The sequence below is a fragment of the Triticum urartu genome, chromosome 1A, assembly GCF_056163025.1.
Source record: "Triticum urartu cultivar PI428250 chromosome 1A, HENAU_Tu73, whole genome shotgun sequence".
Lineage (NCBI taxonomy): Eukaryota > Viridiplantae > Streptophyta > Magnoliopsida > Poales > Poaceae > Triticum > Triticum urartu.
In genome coordinates, this window is record NC_141873.1 from 526,609,408 (window position 1) to 526,630,302 (window position 20,895).

The 20,895-nt window shown below is 48.5% G+C and overlaps 2 protein-coding genes across 2 annotated transcripts; one reads left to right on the forward strand and one right to left on the reverse strand.

Annotated features, from left to right (window-relative positions):
* The first annotated feature begins 3,501 nt into the window (after nt 1-3,501).
* Nucleotides 3,502-8,260, forward strand: LOC147992204 (hexokinase-5). Its single transcript, XM_087528567.1, has 9 exons — nt 3,502-3,998; nt 4,829-4,979; nt 5,067-5,249; nt 5,643-5,717; nt 5,889-6,044; nt 6,173-6,271; nt 6,347-6,477; nt 7,262-7,343; nt 7,419-8,260. Exons 1-9 carry the CDS (start codon nt 3,700-3,702, stop codon nt 7,764-7,766), a joined length of 1,524 nt encoding a protein of 507 aa, XP_087384693.1. The 5' UTR covers nt 3,502-3,699; the 3' UTR covers nt 7,767-8,260.
* LOC147992205 (uncharacterized) lies at nt 8,219-11,748 on the reverse strand. The gene is made up of 2 exons (XM_087528565.1): nt 8,941-11,748; nt 8,219-8,846 (listed from the first exon to the last, which is right to left on the reverse strand). Exons 1-2 carry the CDS (start codon nt 11,621-11,623, stop codon nt 8,395-8,397), a joined length of 3,135 nt encoding a protein of 1,044 aa, XP_087384691.1. The 5' UTR covers nt 11,624-11,748; the 3' UTR covers nt 8,219-8,394.
* Nucleotides 11,749-20,895: the final 9,147 nt, after the last annotated feature.

Genomic DNA, 20,895 nt, shown 5'->3' on the forward strand with positions numbered 1-20,895 from the left:
GGCTGTTTGCTATGAATGGAATCCTCCCAAGGGAGCTGTTTGATCACCTAGTCGTTACTTTATGGGCAATCTGGGGAGCCCGACGGAAGGCCATTCACGAGAATATTTTCAAAGCACCAAACTCAGTCAATACTATCATTACCAAATATCTGGCCGAGCTGCAGGTTGTCAATAACAAACCACCAAGGAACCAGGTGCCGGCGGTGGTACGCTCCTCGTCATGGGTGTCACCTAGTACGGGCAATGCGAAACTAAATGTGGATGCTGCGGTGTCCAACGCTGGATTTGGGACTGTGGATGCAATATGCAGAGATGACAGTGGCCTATTCTTGGGGGCTTCGACTCTCTGTTTCAATCACATCATTCACCCGACTACTTTGGAAGCTTTGGCTATCAGAGAAGCCCTAGCTTTGGCGGATGATCTGTATGAGAGGAGGATTGAAGTTGCATCAGACTGCAAAGTGGTGGTGCAAGATTTACAGCGGGATAACTCAGCTATCTCCGGTGCAATTGTACATGAAATTATAGACCACTCTGCGCTTTTTGATTTTTGCAGTTTTAGTCATGAATTTAGGAGCTCCAATCAAGAAGCTCACAACTTAGCGAAGCATGCTTTTTCTCTCGGTGGTGGCCGCCATGTGTGGTTAGGGCACCCCGGGAATTTACCATCCGTCCCTGTAAACATTGTGACGAACTAATAAAGCTTCGTGTGGTTGTCTCAAAAAAAAAGGTCTCGTTGTAAGTGAGACATAGCACTGCCCCTCATGACTACTAAATCGTATTTTAGGTGTGATCCTCATATGGACGATTTATTATATGAAAAATTCATAAAAAACTGACATCAATATTTTAGTATTTTCTACCAAACACCCAAAATTATCATGTGGAAATAAATAGAATTGCCATGCTGTTATAAGGGATTTTTATAACAATCACCAAGACTCGTGTACTGGTTTATTACGATGTTCATGACGACTGATGCAAGCCTTTTGATGTAAAAGGGTTTCCCCAATTTTATATTGTAAAGCAACCAACGAGCACCACATCAAGTCCGACAAGTAGCAAGCAAGAAGGTTCGAGTAGCCAAATAACGAGAAAATAAAATAACTTTTGCTGGGGGCACAACACAAGCACCCCTACATAAAATAGATAAGCTAATCCGGCTCGCGCGGTGGCTGAGGGGTCGGGGGAGCAAGACTCGAGGCAATGGACCTAAGCTCGGTGATGATCCGGTCGATGTTGTCTCGAGCAAGTCGCTTGCTAAGCAGCCTCCAAAGCTGTAAGAAACCACACATTTTGTATACAGCGTCAGTCACACGCACAGGGATCACATGTTTAATCATCAATTTATTGCAATGTTCCAAAGTGTTCAGGCAAGAGCACCCACAAACCACCCAGAACTGGCCGCACTAGGGTTGAAAACTAAGGACCTTTCGAAACATGTCCGGAAGGTTGGCGTGGCACCAACTGCCACCTACAGCCTCCCTAAGATAACTCCACATGAAATGTGCGGAGGGACACATGAAGAAAATCTGGTTGGGGTCCTCTGGCACGTCACAAAGGGGACATGTCCCCTCCCCAGGTCTGTTCCGCTTTAACACTTCTACTCTAGATGAAAGTCGATTGCGCATCAACTGCCAACGGAAGATCCTAATCTTTGAAGGCAGTTTCATCTCCCAGAGGAGCATCAATTCCTCTGGCCCTGGGAAGCCCGCGACGGCCTTTATACAAGGGCCCTAGGAAGCCCGCGACGGCCTTTATACAAGGATCCAGTCAGGGACGAATATACTAGACATGCTTTAACAGGCTTGAGCCTGCCCTCCAACAGAGGTAATTTCTCTTTTTACTACCAATGATCAAGCCCGGCGAAGCAAATCGGCTGCTTCCCAACCCATCTCAATAGCACAATTAGAGTTTGAGCATGTCATCCATTTACACCATAGATTCGCCACTGGATCTAGTAGAAAACATCCCATAAGGATCCAGACCTCATCAAATACATCAAGAGGCTTGTCATGGATGAGTAGATGAGCACTACTCTCGCCGCCTTGGACAGGCAACGCCCTTGCCAAGGCTCCACTCTATGCTCGACCTTGGAAACTGCTGGGCAAAGGTCTTTCTCCAAGATGCGGGAGTCACTAATCAGCATGCCGAGATAGCTCGTGGGAAATGAACCCAACCGGCAGTTGAGCCTGTTCGCAATCCGATACTTCTTTGCGTTCGAGTATCGCATGACCATGACCTCACTTTTAGAGAAACTGATCGTCAGGCCCAACATCTCTTAGAAGCAAAAGAGGAGGAATTTGAGGTGCTGGATGTCCTCGTCCGAATCTTCCACCATCATGCAAGCCTTTTGAAATAGTTGGTATTGCACGAACTGAGCATACCTCAGATGATTAGGTTCTTTATGGTTGAACCAGTCCAGAGTTCAAGTCCTAGATTTGGCACCGGTGATCCGCATTTTACTGGATTTATTTCAAACTTTTCGACGACGCTCGTTCAATGGGAGGGGACGTTTTCGTCGACTACGGAGGTGTGTGTGATGGCTTCGTCAAACTTAAGATGATGTGCCGACGCAGTCAGGTGCTGAGGCTAGTCATAGTGGGAGTAACTTAGATAGTAACATAGCGCACTTCGAGAAATTTTTGCTTATGTGGCATGTAGTTAATGAGAAGTGGTAACATAATATGTTACTGTAACATAGCGCTTTCCAAGACAAAATGAGTCTACGAGTCATTAAATGAAGCCACATATGACACTACTAATATGTTACTTTGCACTATAAAAGTAGTAACTTAGACTAGTGTGATGCATTCATATGACACTAGTCTAAATTACTCCCCACTATGTCCAGCCTGATAGAGGTAGAGATTGCATGCGTGCGTGCGTGCGTTGAGTGTATACAATGTCCGTGGATGGCATAGGTTGATATGACACGATACGGTACGATATACCGTTCAACTGTACTGTAATCCTCGCGTCGCGCGTGGGCTCGGCAACAAGTCGCCGGTAGTACGTCGGCGTCGCGGTCGAGCCGAACGAACGAACGAACGCCGAGGCGTAGCCGCTCCGCCCCGCAGCGGACGGTTGGTGGCGGTTGATCCTATGGCCCTACTGGCACCACCCCTCCCCCACATGGATGACATCACCCTCCCGTCACCGAACTCCCGGTGGGCCCCGCCGATCCACGTTCACCCGTATTTCCCAATCCTTTTTACCCTCTCTCTACGCATCTGACTTTCCTCCCAAGCCTTCCCCACCCTCCAAGCAGCACCCACCGACACGCGGGCCCGCACCACAAGTCAACGGCCTGACAGGAAAGGATTCTTTTCACCGCGATGTATATCCAGGTAAATCCGTTCGGTAATCCAAAAAGGAAAACCCAGATCCGCTTCCGTCCAAAGACCCCCATCCGGCCGTCCACGTGGCGCGGGGGACGGATCGTGGCCGTCCGGGCCATGATAGGTGGATCATAAATGCCGCGGGGCCGAGGCAAGCGGGGGGACGACGGAAGAAGGGACGGTTAAAAAGTGGTAGCGGTTAAAACGCCCGGCCAGTGGCTGCCCTCCCCCCTCTCTTTCTCTCCTCCGCCCGCGCCCGGGGAACCAGCGATCCCTCCCCCTTCACCTGGCCTCCGGATCCAGAGCGGAGTTCGTGTCCGGGCGCTAGGGAGACGACCGATCCAGTCCAGGCGCGACGATGGGGAAGGCGGCGGCGGTGGGCACGGCGGTGGTGGTGTGCGCGGCGGTCGGCACGGCCGTGGTGCTCGGCCGGCGCCGGCGCCGCAGGGACGCGGAGCTGCTCGGCGCGGCCGAGGCCGAGAGGAAGCGCAAGGTGGCGGCCGTCATCGAGGACGTCGAGCGCACGCTCGCCACGCCCACGGCCCTGCTGCGGGGCATCTCCGACGCGCTCGTCCTCGAGATGGAGCGCGGCCTGCGCGGGGACATCCACTCCCAGCTCAAGATGCTCATCAGCTACGTCGACCAGCTCCCCACCGGGTAAGGGAAGCCGTCCCCATTCCCGATCTGATCCGATCCCACCCGATCCTTAGCCTTTAGTCGTCGGGTTGACTTGTGGGCCTCGTGATCCGGAGGGCGCCGTCTGACGCCGGGAAAGTTGCCTGTCGATGAATTGCGCGTTCCTTGGCCGCGTACGCGACGGGAATTCTCCCCTCCTGCTCTTGATTAGGCATATGACTGGCCGTACGGTGAAATGTGCGGATCTTAGTGTGAATTTCTGTGCCGAGATCGCCCCTTGCGGCGATTCAGGTCGAATTCAGGAACACCGTCGCCTCTTAGGTGACCTCCATTGGTTCTCGGTGAATCATCATGGGCAAGGATGTGATCCTTTTATTATCTCATACGCATATGAACTGACCGATCTCGCTCTGGCGCTTCCCCTGTTTGCTGATCGTATGGTCGTCTGAATTTTGGTGATTTAGGATTTATTTATTTTCGATCAATCAGCATGCCACCACATGAGATTTCCATGAGCTGGTGTGGATGTTCATTTCTCAATAGGCCATCAGTGGGATGTAGTAACCGATTATGGCAGGGATGGTTCACTCAGGATTACTCCCATATGCCCAATTATGTGAAATCTGTACAGAAGTTCTTATGTGACTGGTTTGTTTCACCAATTTCTTTGTTCAATTATATATCCACCAGTAGAACTCATCCTCTCCAAGTATAATCTGTTATGTGCTTAGTTTCTCAAGACAAATTGTAACCTGTCTATCTATTACTACATGCAATTCTCTGAAAAACAGGACATTTTTCCTAGACTTGTATAGCTTTATTGTTTAATCATTTGGGTGCTATTTCTGCAGAGACGAACATGGCTTGTTTTATGCATTGGATCTTGGAGGTACCAACTTCCGTGTTCTGCGAGTCCAACTTGGAGGAAGGGAGAAACGTGTTGCCAAGCAACAGTATCAGGAAGTCTCTATTCCACCACACCTGATGGTCGGAACTTCCTTGGTGAGTACCTGGTATTCAGTTTTCAAGCTCCCTGGAGTCGCAAATTTGCATGCATGTTTGCTAATTTAACTTGAATTATTATTACAGGAACTATTTGATTTCATTGCTTCTGTATTGGCCAAATTTATTGAAACTGAAGGTGACGAGTTCCACCTCCCAGTGGGGAGGCAGAGAGAGCTGGGTTTCACCTTTTCCTTTCCGGTAAACCAATTATCAATATCATCAGGAACACTCATCAAGTGGACAAAGGGCTTTTCAATCAACGGCGCGGTAAAATTCAAAACACTACACAGCATTTGTTGAGCAGTTCCTAGCACATTAGTTAGCATAAGTTCCACTGGATATTCTTATAAATCCATTGATTCCCTTGGCAAGTTTCTGGTGGTAAACCTTGATTTCGTATGCCAATCAGAACTTAAGTGCTGAAGTTATAGTGGTTTTGTTCTTCGTTTTTGTCAATCAGAACTTAAGTGTTGAAGTACAAATAGTATATGGTATCGAAGCCAATTGTTGGTCTTAAGTGGTATCGTAAGTTTCATATGCCAATCAGAATTTAAGTGTTGAAGTACAAATAGTATATGGTATCTGAGCCAATTGTCGATCTTTCCATAATAACCGCAATTGCCTTGATTTTGAAGTGTTCTTTGGTTACTCCTTAATCAGGTTGGTGAGGATGTTGTGGCTGAGTTGAGCAAGGCCATGGAGAGGCAGGGGCTGGATATGAAAGTTTCAGCACTGGTAATACACCATATCTATGGTTGACTCTTGTATATAAGACAATGCTAATTTCTGTGTATTCTGATGCTACTTCGGTTATTTGTTAATATTTTCTCTCTTAATGGAATGCGAACAAACATGGCCGTGTGTCCAAAAACTTGTATTCTCAGGCTGACTGTTGATGTTTTGTAGGTTAATGACACAGTCGGCACATTGGCTGGTGGGAGATATATGGATAATGATGTGGTTGCTGCCATAATATTGGGCACTGGTACAAATGCAGCATATGTTGAGCATGCTAATGCAATTCCTAAGTGGACTGGACTACTGCCGAAATCCGGAAATATGGTTAGTGTTTGAAATTCCTTATGCTTAAAGTAAAAAGCCCCATGAAACATTGGATGTTCACTGCTGTGTTGTATTAGTCTCTCTTATAATTTGTATTTTTAACCATAGAATTATTTGGTATTCTCTAGGTAATCAACACGGAATGGGGAAGCTTTAAATCGGACAAGCTTCCACTTTCAGAATACGACAAAGCATTGGACTTCGAAAGTTTGAACCCTGGAGAACAGGTGTTTATCTCGATGGTGCTTTCAATTTCATTCACGTTTTTGTGCTGAACTGTACTAATATATTTTGTATGATAGATATATGAAAAGTTGATTTCCGGCATGTATCTTGGAGAGATTGTGCGAAGAATCTTACTGAAATTGGCTCATGATGCTGCATTATTTGGGGATGTTGTTCCAGCTAAGCTAGAACTGCCATTCGTACTTAGGTAATACTTGATCCGTTGGTCACTGAGCTTTTCATTCTTGCTTCTTGACATGGAAAAAACTCTTATTTATTTTGTTAGCTAAACACATATCAAGAATTTTTTATTTAAAAAAAGGTAAGTGCCAATAATAGTCAAACTGCACAAGGAAGCAGTGTCACTTCTAAATATTGTTACATGTGTTGACTAGTCCATGTAAGGCCCACAGTTTACAAAATTTGGGAAGTTGCGTGCCTTTGAAGCTATACATGTGAAGTGACAAATATTCTAAACTTAATGCTGATTGATCATTGCCGGTGATAAAAATACTTTTCTTCTGGTCAATGCTCTGTTTTGTCACGGCTGTGTTCAATTCAAAGCTTTGAATCGTATTAGAATATTATAAGATGGATGGCCTGTGCAATTGTCTAGTTAGATAGAGTTTGTTTCGTCACACCTTAATATTATAAGACAATTCGAAACCAAAGCCAAACTTATGTTTGTTTTGTTGTTCGTTTTTGTCAAACCTATCATAAAGTCTGACTAGTGGCCTAATGAGTAATTTTCACCTTCTCCTTGTTAGAACTAATAAAAGTATTTACTTGGGGGTAAATAGATTATATAGGTCACTAATAGATGGATGCACTGAGTAGCATACCATTCTTGATACCAGATGAAGCTTTCCATTGCCATTAACACCACTAATCGGTGATAATTCCTGATGAATATTTACCCAATTACGATAAAGAGTACTATCTATTTGTAGAAACTTTTCTGCTGTTTTCTTATTCTAAATCTTATGTTGCAGGACCCCAGATATGTCTGCCATGCACCATGATGCATCACATGACCTTAAAATTCTGGGAAGTAAGCTAAAGGATATCGTTGGGGTACGACTGTTTCAACCTAAGTGGATACAAAAGTTGTTCAGTGACCATTGATTAACATGCTGATCTCATGTTTAGGTTGCGGATACTTCCCTGGAAGTAAGATACATTACTCGTCACATATGTGACATCGTTGCAGAGCGCGGCGCACGCTTGGCCGCTGCTGGCATATATGGCATCCTGAAGAAGCTAGGCCGGGACAAGGTGCCAACCGACGGCAGCCCGATACCAAGGACCGTGGTTGCCTTGGACGGTGGGCTCTATGAGCACTACAAGAAGTTCAGCAGCTGCTTAGAGGCAACTCTTTCAGATCTCCTCGGGGACGAGGCCTCTTCTTCGCTGGTTGCCAAGCTGGCCAATGACGGCTCTGGCATTGGAGCTGCTCTCCTCGCCGCTTCGCACTCCCAGTACGCTGATATCTACTAGTCTTCTTGGTAACGAGCCCGATGGATGGATTGAACCCAGAGTGTAGCAGCCTCTTCTCTTCCGTTTTTTTTCTTTTCTTTTCCCTTCGAACCTTCCTAATCGCCTGGTGGTGGAATTTTACGTTCTTCGGCTATTCTGCGGACACTCTCCGGTGCGTCTGCAGCGGGATGTAGCTAGCATAGCGCCAAAGAGCTTGGAGGTTTATCTAATGGCATAAAAGTTTCAGTGGCAGGAACATATGGAGATGGAGGTTTGGACAATGCCATTCCTGTTCTGCCGATTCTTTTTCCCCTTGTCTGGTGGTGTTTTGTAATCCATAACATTTTGTTAATCCTTTTTTTTGTATTTTCTCCTCCCAATAAAGATGGGGATCGACATCATCCAATTTAACCATCTTTTTATGTTGCCTGGTTTCTCCAGTATATACATATATGTATGTCTGAATGCTCATCTTTGTCTTCAGAATAATACTAGTTTTGTCTGAATTTGATCCACTTCAAGCAACTGCTCATCTCAAGGCTGGCACACTGTGTACAACATTCCACCATTGTTATCTGCTCTGCTCTGAAACTGCACTGTCTTACTACTTAGTTACTACTGAACCTTACAACGTCACTACGGCATTTCGTCAGACGACATCGTCGAAGCTACCCTTGCCGTCAGCGGCGTTGGATAGCCGTTTCCGGCGGCTGCCCCCTCGCACTGCTGGCAGCAGCGGGGCGCCGTCGTACTCGGAGACGGCCGTCTTCTCGTCGAGGTTTTTCCGGTGCGCCTGCTCGCATCGCAGCAGTATCTGCAGCACATCCTTCATGGTCGGCCGCGTCGACGGCTGAGCGCCGGTGCAGATGATGCCGAGCTTGAACACGACATCGAAGTTGTCACTTTGCCTGGCGTCGCCGATGCACTCGTCCGCCGCGTCAGCGATGCTCTTCCCGGACTGCAGGTGCCGCCACGCCCACTCCGCCAGCGAGCAGTGCTCGCCGCCGTTGCCGGCCTCCCTGCCGGTGGCCAGCTCCAGCAGCACCACCCCGAAGCTGTACACGTCCACCTTCTCGTTCGCCTTCCTCGTGTACCCGCACTCTGCAATCAGACCACGGCGAACAATATGAGCCACCGAGCTGCAAGAAATTTCGGCGTCGAGGATTACTATCAAGGTGAGGTGATCGGTGCGTACCTGGAGCCATGTAGCCGAAGGTTCCGGCGACGGCGGACACGGTGTCGTGCGGCGTCGTGCCGGCGGCCTCGGCGAGTATCCTGGCGAGGCCGAAGTCGGCGACCTTGGCGTTGAGCTCCGCGTCGAGCAGGATGTTGCTGCACTTGACGTCCCGGTGCACCACCGGCGGGGAGCACTCGTGGTGCATGTAGCTCAGCCCCCGCGCCGCGCCCACGGCCACCCTCACCCTCGCCGGCCAGTTCAGCGGCGCTCGCCTGGCCGAGGGGGCCCTCGCCGGCATCGAGCTCCCAGCCGGCGCCGGCCACCTGTGGCCGTGGAGCCACTTGTCCAGGCTGCCGTTGCCCATGTACTCGTAGACGAGGAGCTTGGTCTCCGCGCGGGAGAGGCAGCACAGGAGCTTGACGATGTTGGTGTGCCGGACGTGGCCGAGCACCTCCACCTCCGACTCGAACTCCCGCTCCAGCTTCCTCTCCACCTTCCCGCCGGTCCAGATGCGCTTCACGGCCACCACCGTGCCGCCGCTCGCGCCGCTCCGGCTGGGGCACTCCACGCGGTACACCCGTCCCGACCCGCCCTTGCCGATGAGGTTCTCGTCGACGAGCCCGCGCAGCACGGGGCCCTCGCCGAAGTCCAGCGGCTGGAAAGGGGTGAGCTTCCAGGCCTCTTCGGGCGGCGCGAGCCCCTTCCGCCTCTTCATGTCGCGGACGATGAAGAAGGCGAGCGCCGCGATGACGACGAGTAGCGCGGCGGCAGCGGCGACAAGGCCGATGCGGAGGCCTGGTGACACCTTGTCGGATGACCGGGCTAGGCACGAGCCCACGCCGGCGAGGTTCCCCGACGACGCCGCGCCCGTGCAGAGCGCGCGGTTGCCCAGGAAGCTTCGGTCGTAGGCGGGGACAGCGAGCGCCTCCGGGACCTCGCCGGCGAGGTCATTGGATGACAGGTTTAGCTGGTTCAGCCTCAGCGATCCCAGCGCTGGCGGGATGCTGCCGGAGAGTTGGTTGGATGAGAGGTCGAGCAGGGTGAGCACCGGCATGGAGCCCAACCCCGCCGGTATCTCGCCGGTGAGCTGGTTGTTGCTGAAGTTCATCTGCGTCAGGCCACCGAGCGACGCGATGCTCGCCGGGATCGCGCCCGACAGCTGGTTGGACGACAGGATGAACTCCTGCAGCAGCGGCATGCCGGCGGCGAGCCCCGCGGGTATCTCGCCGGAGAAGGAGTTGTTCCCGGCGTTGAACTTCTGCAGCTTAGCCGCCGACGACGGAAGGCTGCCTCTGAACTTGTTATTCATGATGTAGAGCCTCGTCATGTTCCAAAACAGCGTCTCTGGCAGGGTGCCGGTGAGCCCTCCATTGTTCTGCAAAAGCAGAGTCATCAGCTTCGTCTCCGTCCAGAGCGCGGCCGGCACCTCGCCGGAAAGCTTGTTGTCTTGGAGCTGCAGGCTTATGAGCGCGGGGCACTTGGCGAGGCTGGCCGGGATCGAGCCGTTCAGGCGGTTGCCGGAGGCGGTGATGATCCACAGCCCGCGGTTCTTGCAGACCCCCGCAGGTATCGGCCCGGAGAGGTCGTTGTCGTCGACCTGGATGTCTCTCAGCGACGGCGAGTGCATCCCGAGCTCCGCCGGAAGCGCCCCCGTGAGTTTGTTCTCAAACAGCCACAGGAACACCAGCGACGGTAGCTGGGCGAGGCTCGCCGGTATCTCGCCGGAGAAGCCGTTGCCGCTCAAGCATAATTTGCTAAGCTTCGTCAATGTTCCGAGGCTTTCCGGGATCGCGCCGGTCAGCTTGTTGTAGGACAGGTCGATCTCGATTAGACCCGCCGCTCCGATGGCGCCATCGATGACGACGCCACCAGTGAGGTTGTTATAGTGTAAGTACAACATCTGCAGCTTGGTGAGGTTCCAGATCGACGGTGGAATGTTCCCGGTGAACGCGTTGGTCGACAGGTCAAGCCACACCAACTCCGACAGGTCCGGGAGGTAGCTCGGGAACTCGCCGGTGAGGTTGCATCCGGCTAGCCAGACAGTGGCCAGCTTCGCCAAGTTCTTGAACGACTCCGGCAGCTTGCCGGGGCCGAAATGGTTGTGCTCGAGCTTGAGCGTCTGGAGGCCAGTCAGCTCCCCGAGCTCCGGCGGGATGGTGCCGGTGAGCTGGTTGCTGTCGAGAGCGAGGACCGTCAGGTTCTTGAGCTTGGACAGCGCGGGCGGCACCTCGCCGGTGAAGCCGTTGCCGTTCAGGGCCAGGTAGGTGAGGTTCCCCCCGAGGCGGCCGATGTCTGCTGGGAGGTTGCCCGCGAGTTTGTTCATCGAGAGGTCGAGGTGCGTGAGGCCCGTGCAGTTGTAGAGGGACTCCGGGAAGCCGCCGCTGACGCTGGTGTTGCTGAGGTCGAGCGTGGCGAGGCCGGTGAGCCGGCCGATGGCGTCGGGGACGGGGCCGGAGACGGTGACGTTCGACAGGGCGAGGGAAGTCACCCGGCCGGCGCCGTCGCAGGAGACGTGGGCCCAGCCGGTGCAGGGCGAGCCCGTGGCCGCCGACCACGACGCGAGCTCCGGCGGGTCGCCCCACGCGCGCTTGACCTCGAGTAGGAGCTGCCGCTCGTCGGCCTGCTGCGCCGCGGCGTGGCGCAGGTGCAGGACGAGGCAGAGCGCGAGGAGTGGGAGATAGGCGCGGCGTGGCGACGCCATGGTCGCCGGTCGGTTTCCGGCCGCCGGAGCACGGAAGCGTGCGACCGTGCGTTCAGTTTGGTTGGCGGGAGCGGCCTGCCATCGCTGACCCCGGTGTGGAAACGTGTGGCGCGTTATGTAGTGGGAACTGGCCACGGCCGGTGTTTTTCCCCTTTTCTTTTTGTCCTTTTTAATTCCTTTTTCATTCTGTTGGATAGTGTACTCGTTGGGGTTGTCGGGTGGTGCTTGCTTGGAAGCTTCAATCTTGGTTTCTACTTGGTTGTTTAATTCGTGTTTGCTACATGTGTTGTTAGTGTGGGGTTTAGGCAGGGCCAAATTAATTGGACCGAAGGGGACATGTTCTAGATGGTTAGTATACCATGCGCCGCGATGACCGTGCCGCCGGCCACCTCCGCCGATGCCTCTCTTTCCCCACCCCACCCTTCTCGGCGCCCCTCTCGTCTTACCGCCCTGCGCCGCTGGCCGAGATTTTAGAATGGGCCCGCCGATATCCAACTTCCTTGAGCCTATGCACATATGCACCTCCGACCTCCCCTTCCTCGACTCCTCCATACTCTGTGCCGCAACTCTTCACCAGCCGAGCTCTCCCCCTATCGTCGGTCGCCACTCCCTCCTCAATGAAGCCGAGTGTCGCCTCCTGAGAGTACAACCGCGCCACTGCTACCGCGTCATGTTTTTTTTCTTTCACAAATTGATCTTGTAGATGAGTTTTGTGTTATATGTTGCATTTCTAGGGTTCACATGTGAATCTTGACATGGATGAGTTATGTGTATGTGCATATGTGAATGTTTGAATTGTGTTTATGTGAAATCGACTATTCATATGTGCATGCATATGTCATTTTTTGTGAAGTGTGGGTATGTGAAGTCAATGTCAACTACAATGTATGTGCACGTCAATGTCAATTGAAATGTCACCAAAATGTGACATGTTTTTTTATATGCAACTTGTATCGAGTTGTTTGCACATGATGGAAGAGATCATTCCTGTGCCATCATGATATCCTAGAAAAATGATGTTGATGCAATTTCATTGTCAATGCCACTCGAGGATATTGCTATTTTGCAAGCAGTGGTGCTAAAGGAAGTGCATAAACATTAGGCAATTACGCCCATAATGAGAACATCCAATTGTGCCTCTTGTGGCAAATTACTGTATGAGATCCTACTGTAGGCGATGAATAGTGGGGGAAGGCATATTGAAAATGGATTGCCGAGCACTACCACCTCAACAGAATATTTGAGTTTGATAGAATTGCTAACCCTCTTGAGCATCGATCGGCTACAATTATGAAGGAGATAATAAGTGGCAAGTGTGTTATGATCAAACTCAGTATTGTCATCGAAGCGTCAATATCACATTAAGAGCATGCAAGTTAACTAGTCCCTTGATCAGATTGCAATTTTTGTTGTCATTTCTATGTGTACTAACAGTTTCCTTTGGTGTAGTTTGGAGAAGCCCATGCACTGTAAAAGGAAAAAAAGAGGACATCTGGCCTACTTCACTCTTGGCTCAAGTTGAAGATTTTTTCAATATGGCAATGACTAAACCCCGTCAAACAAGAGATCAAGGTCCGACAAGTCTTGGACGCCATCCGAGAAGGGTATGATAGCTAGAGTCCAACTCCGCAATCCGGCACCACCTAGTAAGAAGAAACCACTAGGGTGGAAGGCCGAAAATGAGAAACGGGAGATGGAAGTAGAGAATGCACCATACAAGAAGAAACATTCAGGCTTGTTGGTGGGGATGGACTATGTCTAATTATTTTGGATGATGTATGTTTGAGGACGTCGTAAGAATTATTTGCATGATGCTTCTTCATGCTTGGAAATTTTTATTTTGAATTGAGACATTTAAAATTGCGGATCAGAATATGATTTAGTCAATGCATTAGAAATAATATAGTTAAATCAGAGTGGTGTGGAACTAATGTAAACATAAAGTATATGTGACAGTGGAGAGAAAAAGGAGTTCTGAAAATATTAAGGGCTATCTAGAAGATGTTGGTTTGACCCCGATATGTTTTCTACTACTCGCCATCGACATCTTAGATTTGCTACTGATCTTGGAAAGAGACAATCGGCTGCTAGTTCTCGTTTCTACGGTAAAACTATTCGGAAGCACAACGAGGCTGCTCACTTGCGACAAAGGAGGATGAATGTTGTTTTGGAGTGTAAGAAATTCACATCACATCGAATGAGTAGTTGTCGAATTATCGTGCATTCATCATTCACATCACACCCGAGCATTTTGGATACCAAAAAATTTCAGTTGTTTCTTTGAATTTTTCTACTTTTTTTGAATTATGTGTTCATCAGGAGGAGATGAGCCTCAGCTCAAATAGCAATTACCGAAGTGAACATAGACTGTATGTAAAAGTAGAGAGAAAGAAAATTGCGGCAATTTTTGGGCTAAAAAATGCACCATCGAAGGGCTATCTAGAAACTCTATCTAGATATAGAGACGAACATTTGACCCTGATAGGTTTTCTAGTAGCTGTCAACATCTTAGATATGATCCTCATCTTGGGATGACAACCGGCTGCTAGCTCTCATGTCTAGAGTCAAACTATTCGGAAGCACGAGGAGGCCGATCGCTGGCGACGGAGGAAGAGGAACGCTGTTTTGGAGTGTAGGAATTCACTTCGAATTAGTGATGAGCAGCTGTCGAAGACTATCGTGCATTCATCATTTCTGTTTCTCCGCACGTTAAAAATCAGTCGCTATTGTCATTTGAAAGCAAAAGCAACAATACCGTCACCGTCGATGCGAAGCTGTTTTCTATGGCCGGCTTGGAGATTTGCACTACCGGTATATTATAGATTTTGATGATTAGAACGCGACGGCGACATGCGAGGGAACGCTTTCCGTTGCTTCCGTTGGACACGAGTTGAGCTTGAGGTCACGGGGCAGTGAGCATGACACCTGCGACTGCGACGTGGGACCCGCAGGCCAGTTGCTCTGCGTCCGTGTGCGTCTAGTAGTTTGGCAAATCGTGCGCTGCTCGATGCGGTCAAAGGGAAAAGTCGTGATGAGGATGTGTATGCGGGCTATTTTGATTGATTGATTGATTGATGACTAGGGTCGGCCAGTCGTCGTCGTGCGCTCGGAACGGGAAGGGAAAGGATATGAGAAGAAGAAGACGCTCGATCGATCCTCTGCCCGAATACCGCACGTGCGTCTCCGGGCAGTACATGGTGCATGTACGCCGTGGGTCGCGACCACGTACGTGGGACCTTTTGTTTGGTGGTAGCACACTGTATTGGCCTCTTGTATCTATCTACTCCCTCTGTTCCTTTTTAGTTTGCATATAAGATTTGGCTAAAATCAAACTTTGTAAAATTTAACTAGCTTTGTTGGAAAAGATATCGACATCCACACTATGAAATTAGTAATATTAGATGCATGATAAAATTAATTTTTATAACATATAATTTTAGTGTTGTAGATGTTAATATTTTTTCTATAAAATTAGTCAAACTTTACAAAGTTTGACTTTGACCAAATCTTATATGCGGACTAAAAAAAACAGAGGGAGTTTCTATCTATCTAGAAGAAAAATCTTTCTGATACAATTTTTTTAGTATATTCCCAAGACATTTCTTCTAGTGTCATTCTGAAGACATTTGGTTCACCGTGGTGAAAGTGCAGGATGACGAAGCTGGAATGGAAAAATTGGGCTTCTAGTAGAGAGCTCAGAGTGAATGATTGGGCTGGTTGCACGGCCCATTGACCGGTCAGCGGTCAGTCGGTCACCCACTCATCCCGCCACACACACACCCGCGGAGAAAATGCTTCCAGTCCATCTCATCTAAGATCTAACCGCCCGCGCGTACGTCTGGGCGGCCGCCCGGCCGGAATGGAGTGGGAAACATGGGCGTCTGACCGTCGTCGGGCACCCAAGAAAGTTTCTCGCGCCTGCTCGCCTTTGCTGACCGCGTACTCGTGCGTGGACTGGTCTCACGCACCATAATAGGGTATTGCACCACTGCGGCGCGCCCACTGATCGGCTTGATACACCCACCCATCGCATGGTACGACTACCACCTACCTGGTGTGTCCATGTGGCGCCTAACCTCACTGCCGCTAGTACACATACAACTGAGCACTACTCCTGAGCATCTCCAACAGACGTGCAACGCGCCGCGCGCTAAAACTCATGATACACAGCCGAATTAGCCAGCTTTTGCACGCGGCGGTGCGCTGGCTCCAGCGACCGCCACAAATTAAAGCGCGCCCACGCCGCTCCAGCAGGCGCGCTATATTTCATCAGTTTTTTCCTACTACGATTCAATACATGATAGTTCTCCTACTGCTAGTACTCGTCCGACTCAGACTCTGTCTCGGTGATGTCCTCCTCCAACGTCAGAGCGTAGGCATCAAGGAACCGCTCGTCGCTGGAGTTTCAGGATCGTCTTCCGTGTTCGCTTGTTCTCGCGATAGTCGGCTCGCTCCTCCCTCCTCTTCACCCTCTTCGCCCTTCTTTGGGCGAAGAACTGTATCTCGTTGGTGTCTTCCGAGAAGCGATGGCTCCACAGCGCCATGGCTTGCTCGTCCATCTCGGCCAGCCTGAGACGATGCTCCCGCCTTCGGTGCTTGCGACGATCCTCGTCGGTGAGAAGCCGCGGGAAAGGCGCCAACTCCTGTGCGCGTTCCCGCGTTGCCACGTCGGCAAAGTTCATGTCCTGACGGGAGACGCACATGTGCGCTCCCGCAGGAGGCGCCACACCGCAGCGTCGTACGCGCGGGCGCCCTCCTGGGCAGTGTCGAAGGTTCCGAGACGGAGCCGCATGCCGCCGCCCGACCGAATCTCGGCGGAGTAGGTGCCGGACAGATGCACGCGGACGCCGCGGTAGCCCGTACCTCCTCGGCGGCGAGGCGGCTTGGTGGCGCGGTGGTGGCGTGTCGGCGGCAGAGCGCGGCAGAGGGCGATGGAGAGATGGAGAGAGCGGCAGAAGGCGCTGTAATTTATAGGTGCGCTGGACGCGGCGCGTCAAATGTAGGCGTGAGCGGCCGCCTTTTCCCGCGCGCGCTAGTTTCCCGTCACTGCTGGAGCGCGCGAAAACGTCCCGCGCGCATTAAAAAGCCAATTCACTGCGCGCGCGTCTTTTAACGCGGTTGTTGGAGATGCTCTAAAAATATAAATCTTTTTAGATATTCCAATATAATCTACATATAATTATATATAGACATATTTTAAAGTAGGCAATTGTGGCGGGAGGCGAGGCCCTTCAGGCGGGTTTGGTCATGCGTGTTGGTAATGGAAGATCTATCTCTATTTGAGAGAGTAAGTGGATTCCAGGTACCATTAGCATGTCTTCTATGTCCATTATTACTCCTACTTTGCATACTGTCAATGAACTCATTGATGAAGAAAATTAGACATGGAAGACGGATCTTGTTTGACAAAATTTTCTCGCTCCGGATGCAGAAGCTATCTTGAACATAGCATTGCGTATCAGAGGCGGGGATGATTTCTTTGCCTGGGCTTTTGAAAACTCAGGTGTGTACATTGTCAAGTCGGCGTACCGTGCTCTCATGAATCAGAAAGAGTGTAAAGCTCTAGAGGAAGGGACGGCTACCGGTGCCTCAAAATCTGAACAACAGATGTGGACATTTCTGTGAAAGCTCAAAGTTGTGACTAAGGTCAGAGTTTTTTTGGTGAAGAGTTCTTCACGGGATCCTCCCCAACGAAGCAACCCTTAAGCATAAACATATCAAGCCTATAAGCCTATGCAATGTATGCTTGACTAGAGAGGAGGATCTTATGCATGCACTGATGACTTGCTCCCATGCACGCATATTCTAGGATGAAGCGCAAACATGGTTTGATCTTCGATTTCCACGCCTACATCCAGCAACATGGGCGCGCGACATCTTATGTGATGATCGTTTTTGGATCGTGTGAGAGGATATATTGTATTGGTGATGTGGGCTATCTGGCATTCGCGGAATCGTTGGACTCATGAGAAGGAGCATGTGGATCCAGTGTACTTCACTCGACGCATTCGAGAGGACTTGGCCTTGCTGGACATTCCAATGAAGCATGCTACATTGTTGCCAGGTCATGGTTAGCGCCCCCTAGACGCAGGGTTTGTCAAGATAAAGAGAAAATTCTTTATTTGACACTATTTTAAAATCTGCTTCCTTATTTGACACTGGAAAAGTTTTTCTTCCCTCTTTGATACAAGTTCTAAATTTTATTTCTTATATGACATTTTCGTCCATTTTGAGGCTAAATAACACCTGAAAAGACTCTTTTGCCCCTCATATCGTATGTGTGTGTGTGTGGAGGGGGGGGGGGGGCAATAGCGCACACACGCAGCATCAGTGCGAGGGCAGGAGCACACACGCAACAACACATACACATGCACCAACACACACGCACGCGCACACACACACAACAACACGCACGCGCACGTGCACACACACACACGCACACACACGCAACAACACACACGCGCACGTGCACACACGCACGCAGCACACACACGCAGCAGCAGCACACACGCAGGCAACACATAGGCATGCAACAGCACACACGCGCACGCACACACACACGCAGTAGCAAACACACACACAGCAGCACACATGCACACACACATGCAGCAGCAGCATCACACATGTGCATGTGCACCCACACACGCAACAACACACACGGGCGTACACACACATACCGCATGAGGGGCAAAATCGTCTTTTCAGGTGTCATTTAGGTTCAAAATGGACGGAAGTGTCGTATAGGGAATAAAATTTAGGACTAGTGTCAAATAGGGAAGAAAAACTTTTCCAGTGTCAAATAAGGAACCAGATTTTAAAACATTATCAAATAAGAAATTTTCTCCAAGATAAATGTCGATGGCGCAATCAACTCTGAAGCAGGACTAGCTGGAGCGGGCGGTGTAGCTCGTTCTGCCACGGCGCTGCTTGCTTCTTGGTGTAAACCGCATATCGGTGTTACAGATCCTCTCATTGCCGAGGCCTTGTCACTACGAGAGGGAGTCCTATTCGCTCGTCTACGAGGCTACTCACATGTGATATTGGAATCCGACTGCCTGGAGATTGTGAATCTCTGGAACACTCGTCACGGCTCTCGTTTGGCCGTGGCTCCGTTTGTAGTAGATTTTGGAGAGCATGCTTTGTCTTTTGACTCTTTTGTAATTCAGCATGTAAACAGGTCTACTAATCTCCCGGCTCATCTTTGTGCAAGGCACGCCAGCACACTCAGGGTGACCGAGAATTGGTTGGACTCTGCACCTTCGTTCCTGATCAGTAGCCTGATAGCGGATGATCCTAGGAGCGTTTTTGTTTGAATAAAGCTCTCACAATTCTCCGCAAAAAAAGTGTAGATTCACTTATTTTGCTTTGTATATAGTTCATAGTGTAATACTCCCTCCATCCCCTTATACAAGGCCACTATGAAAAATATATTTTGCATTTATACAAGATCATTAACAGTAATCGAGGATAAAATAATAATGTTTTCTCGTACTAGCAACTTGTTTAATACTAGCATGTATGTAGTCATAATGACACTGTGCTAGTTCCTTCTCATTCCTTCCTTGCATGCATGCGGCGTATTAATGAACCCGGTTAACGAAAAAAAATTGGCTTGCAAAGTTCATTAAATTTTACCTTGGTATCTATAATTTGAATTTTGTGGCCTTGTATAAGGGAATAGAGGGAATATTAAAAAAACTTGGGGGTACATCACTGCGTAGCTCTTGCTCGGGACTGTACATGCCCACCCGTCCACGTAACTAAAAGATCACTAGTTTTTTTCTTTGCGAAAAAAGAGATCACTAGTTACGAATTGAGAATAACACAAATGGTCACCGTTACTTAATTTCAAGATTTGTGATCTTAGTCTCTCGAACAATGGCGTAGCTAGTGGGTAACACGGAATTCTAAGATTTTTTTTCATTTACCATGTCATACAAGAGGCTAACGTGCGCTTCGCAGCGCCATTCTTCACACACATGATTAACTCTTTTATATATGGTAGATTATTGTGATTAGTTGTTTTGTTTGGATTTTGTCCTTGTTGGCTTGTGTTTTAGTTATGTTTTGGTGGTGTTTTTTTTTTCCGTTCATATATCTCGTGTCAGGTTGCCTCTAGAGACAATATTTGTTCCGAGAGGAGAGTGGAGTTGTTTGATGTGTGATTGTGATGTATTTACATGTTTCGACCTCGGTATCATTCGTTGGTGGTATTTGAGCCTCTTGGGAGCTCCTATACCACGCCAAAACAGTGGAATTGGTGCTATAACACTTGCATATGGGCCGCCCCATGAAGCTCTCAGTTGCTTAGCTTCTTTTTCCGCTCATCCTACTGCCAGCTCTGTAATAATTGGTTGTCTTTTTTATTTAAAAGTGTTAGTTTAATCCAAAGATTTTCAAGGATGTAAAGATGTTGCAAATTTAAAAATCATTTATCTTAGAAAAGTTCTTGAAATTCAAAAAATATTCACATAGTAAATAAGGTTTCAAATTAAAAATGTTCATAAACATTAAAAATGACCGTGAACTTCAAAATATCCAGGAATTTAATAAATAATAATGAATCTGAAAAAAATGTTAATTTTTTCAAAAAATGTTTTAACACTCACAAATTTTCTCACGAATAAGAATGTGAAAAAAAAGAATAAGAAGTAGAACTAAATATGTAGCACATAACCTTACATGCTTCAAATCATGGAAGCTTAGTATCTCTATAGATTTTGCAGATTTTGAGGCCCCAAATCAGCAGCACAACGAGCTGAGCCCAGCAACGTAGCAGCCCATGATTTGAAGCATGTAAGGTTATGTGCTACGTTGCTGGGACCTTCTAGAAGGATCCTGAACCGGATATTTTTTATTTTCTTGTTTCTTTACATTTTTTCTCTTTTGTTTTTCTATTTATTTATTCATTTTCTTTTATTTCTTTTTATTTTTTATTTTCCAAATTTATTGTCGTTTCTACACAAATGTTTCAGAAATTTCAAAAAATGTTCTATTTTGTTCATTTTTTTAGAAAATGTTCCAGTTTTAAAAGCATTTAAAAAAATTCAAAAAATATTCACTTCATTTAGAAAATGTTCGAAAATTCAAAAAATATTCACCTTTTTAAATTTTGTGCACAAACCAAAAAATATTTGGTTCAAAAAATGTTTCTATTTTCAAAATTTCTTTTACAAAGTAAAAAATGTTCATGTTTCAAAATGTGTTCAAAAATTCGAAAACAGCTCATGTTTTTAAATTTTGTTCACAAATTCAAAAAAAATTGAGAATTT

Excerpts from the sequence above, each read along its gene's own strand:
- LOC147992204 (XM_087528567.1), top strand. The coding sequence starts at position 3,700 with ATGGGGAAGGCGGCGGCGGTGGGCACGGCGGTGGTGGTGTGCGCGGCG. Across the intron at positions 4,980-5,066 it reads TGATGGTCGGAACTTCCTTG|GAACTATTTGATTTCATTGC; the intron begins GTGAGTACCTGG and ends TTATTATTACAG. Across the intron at positions 5,250-5,642 it reads GCTTTTCAATCAACGGCGCG|GTTGGTGAGGATGTTGTGGC; the intron begins GTAAAATTCAAA and ends CTCCTTAATCAG.
- LOC147992205 (XM_087528565.1), bottom strand. The coding sequence starts at position 11,623 with ATGGCGTCGCCACGCCGCGCCTATCTCCCACTCCTCGCGCTCTGCCTC. Across the intron at positions 8,847-8,940 it reads CTTCGGCTACATGGCTCCAG|AGTGCGGGTACACGAGGAAG; the intron begins GTACGCACCGAT and ends GTCTGATTGCAG.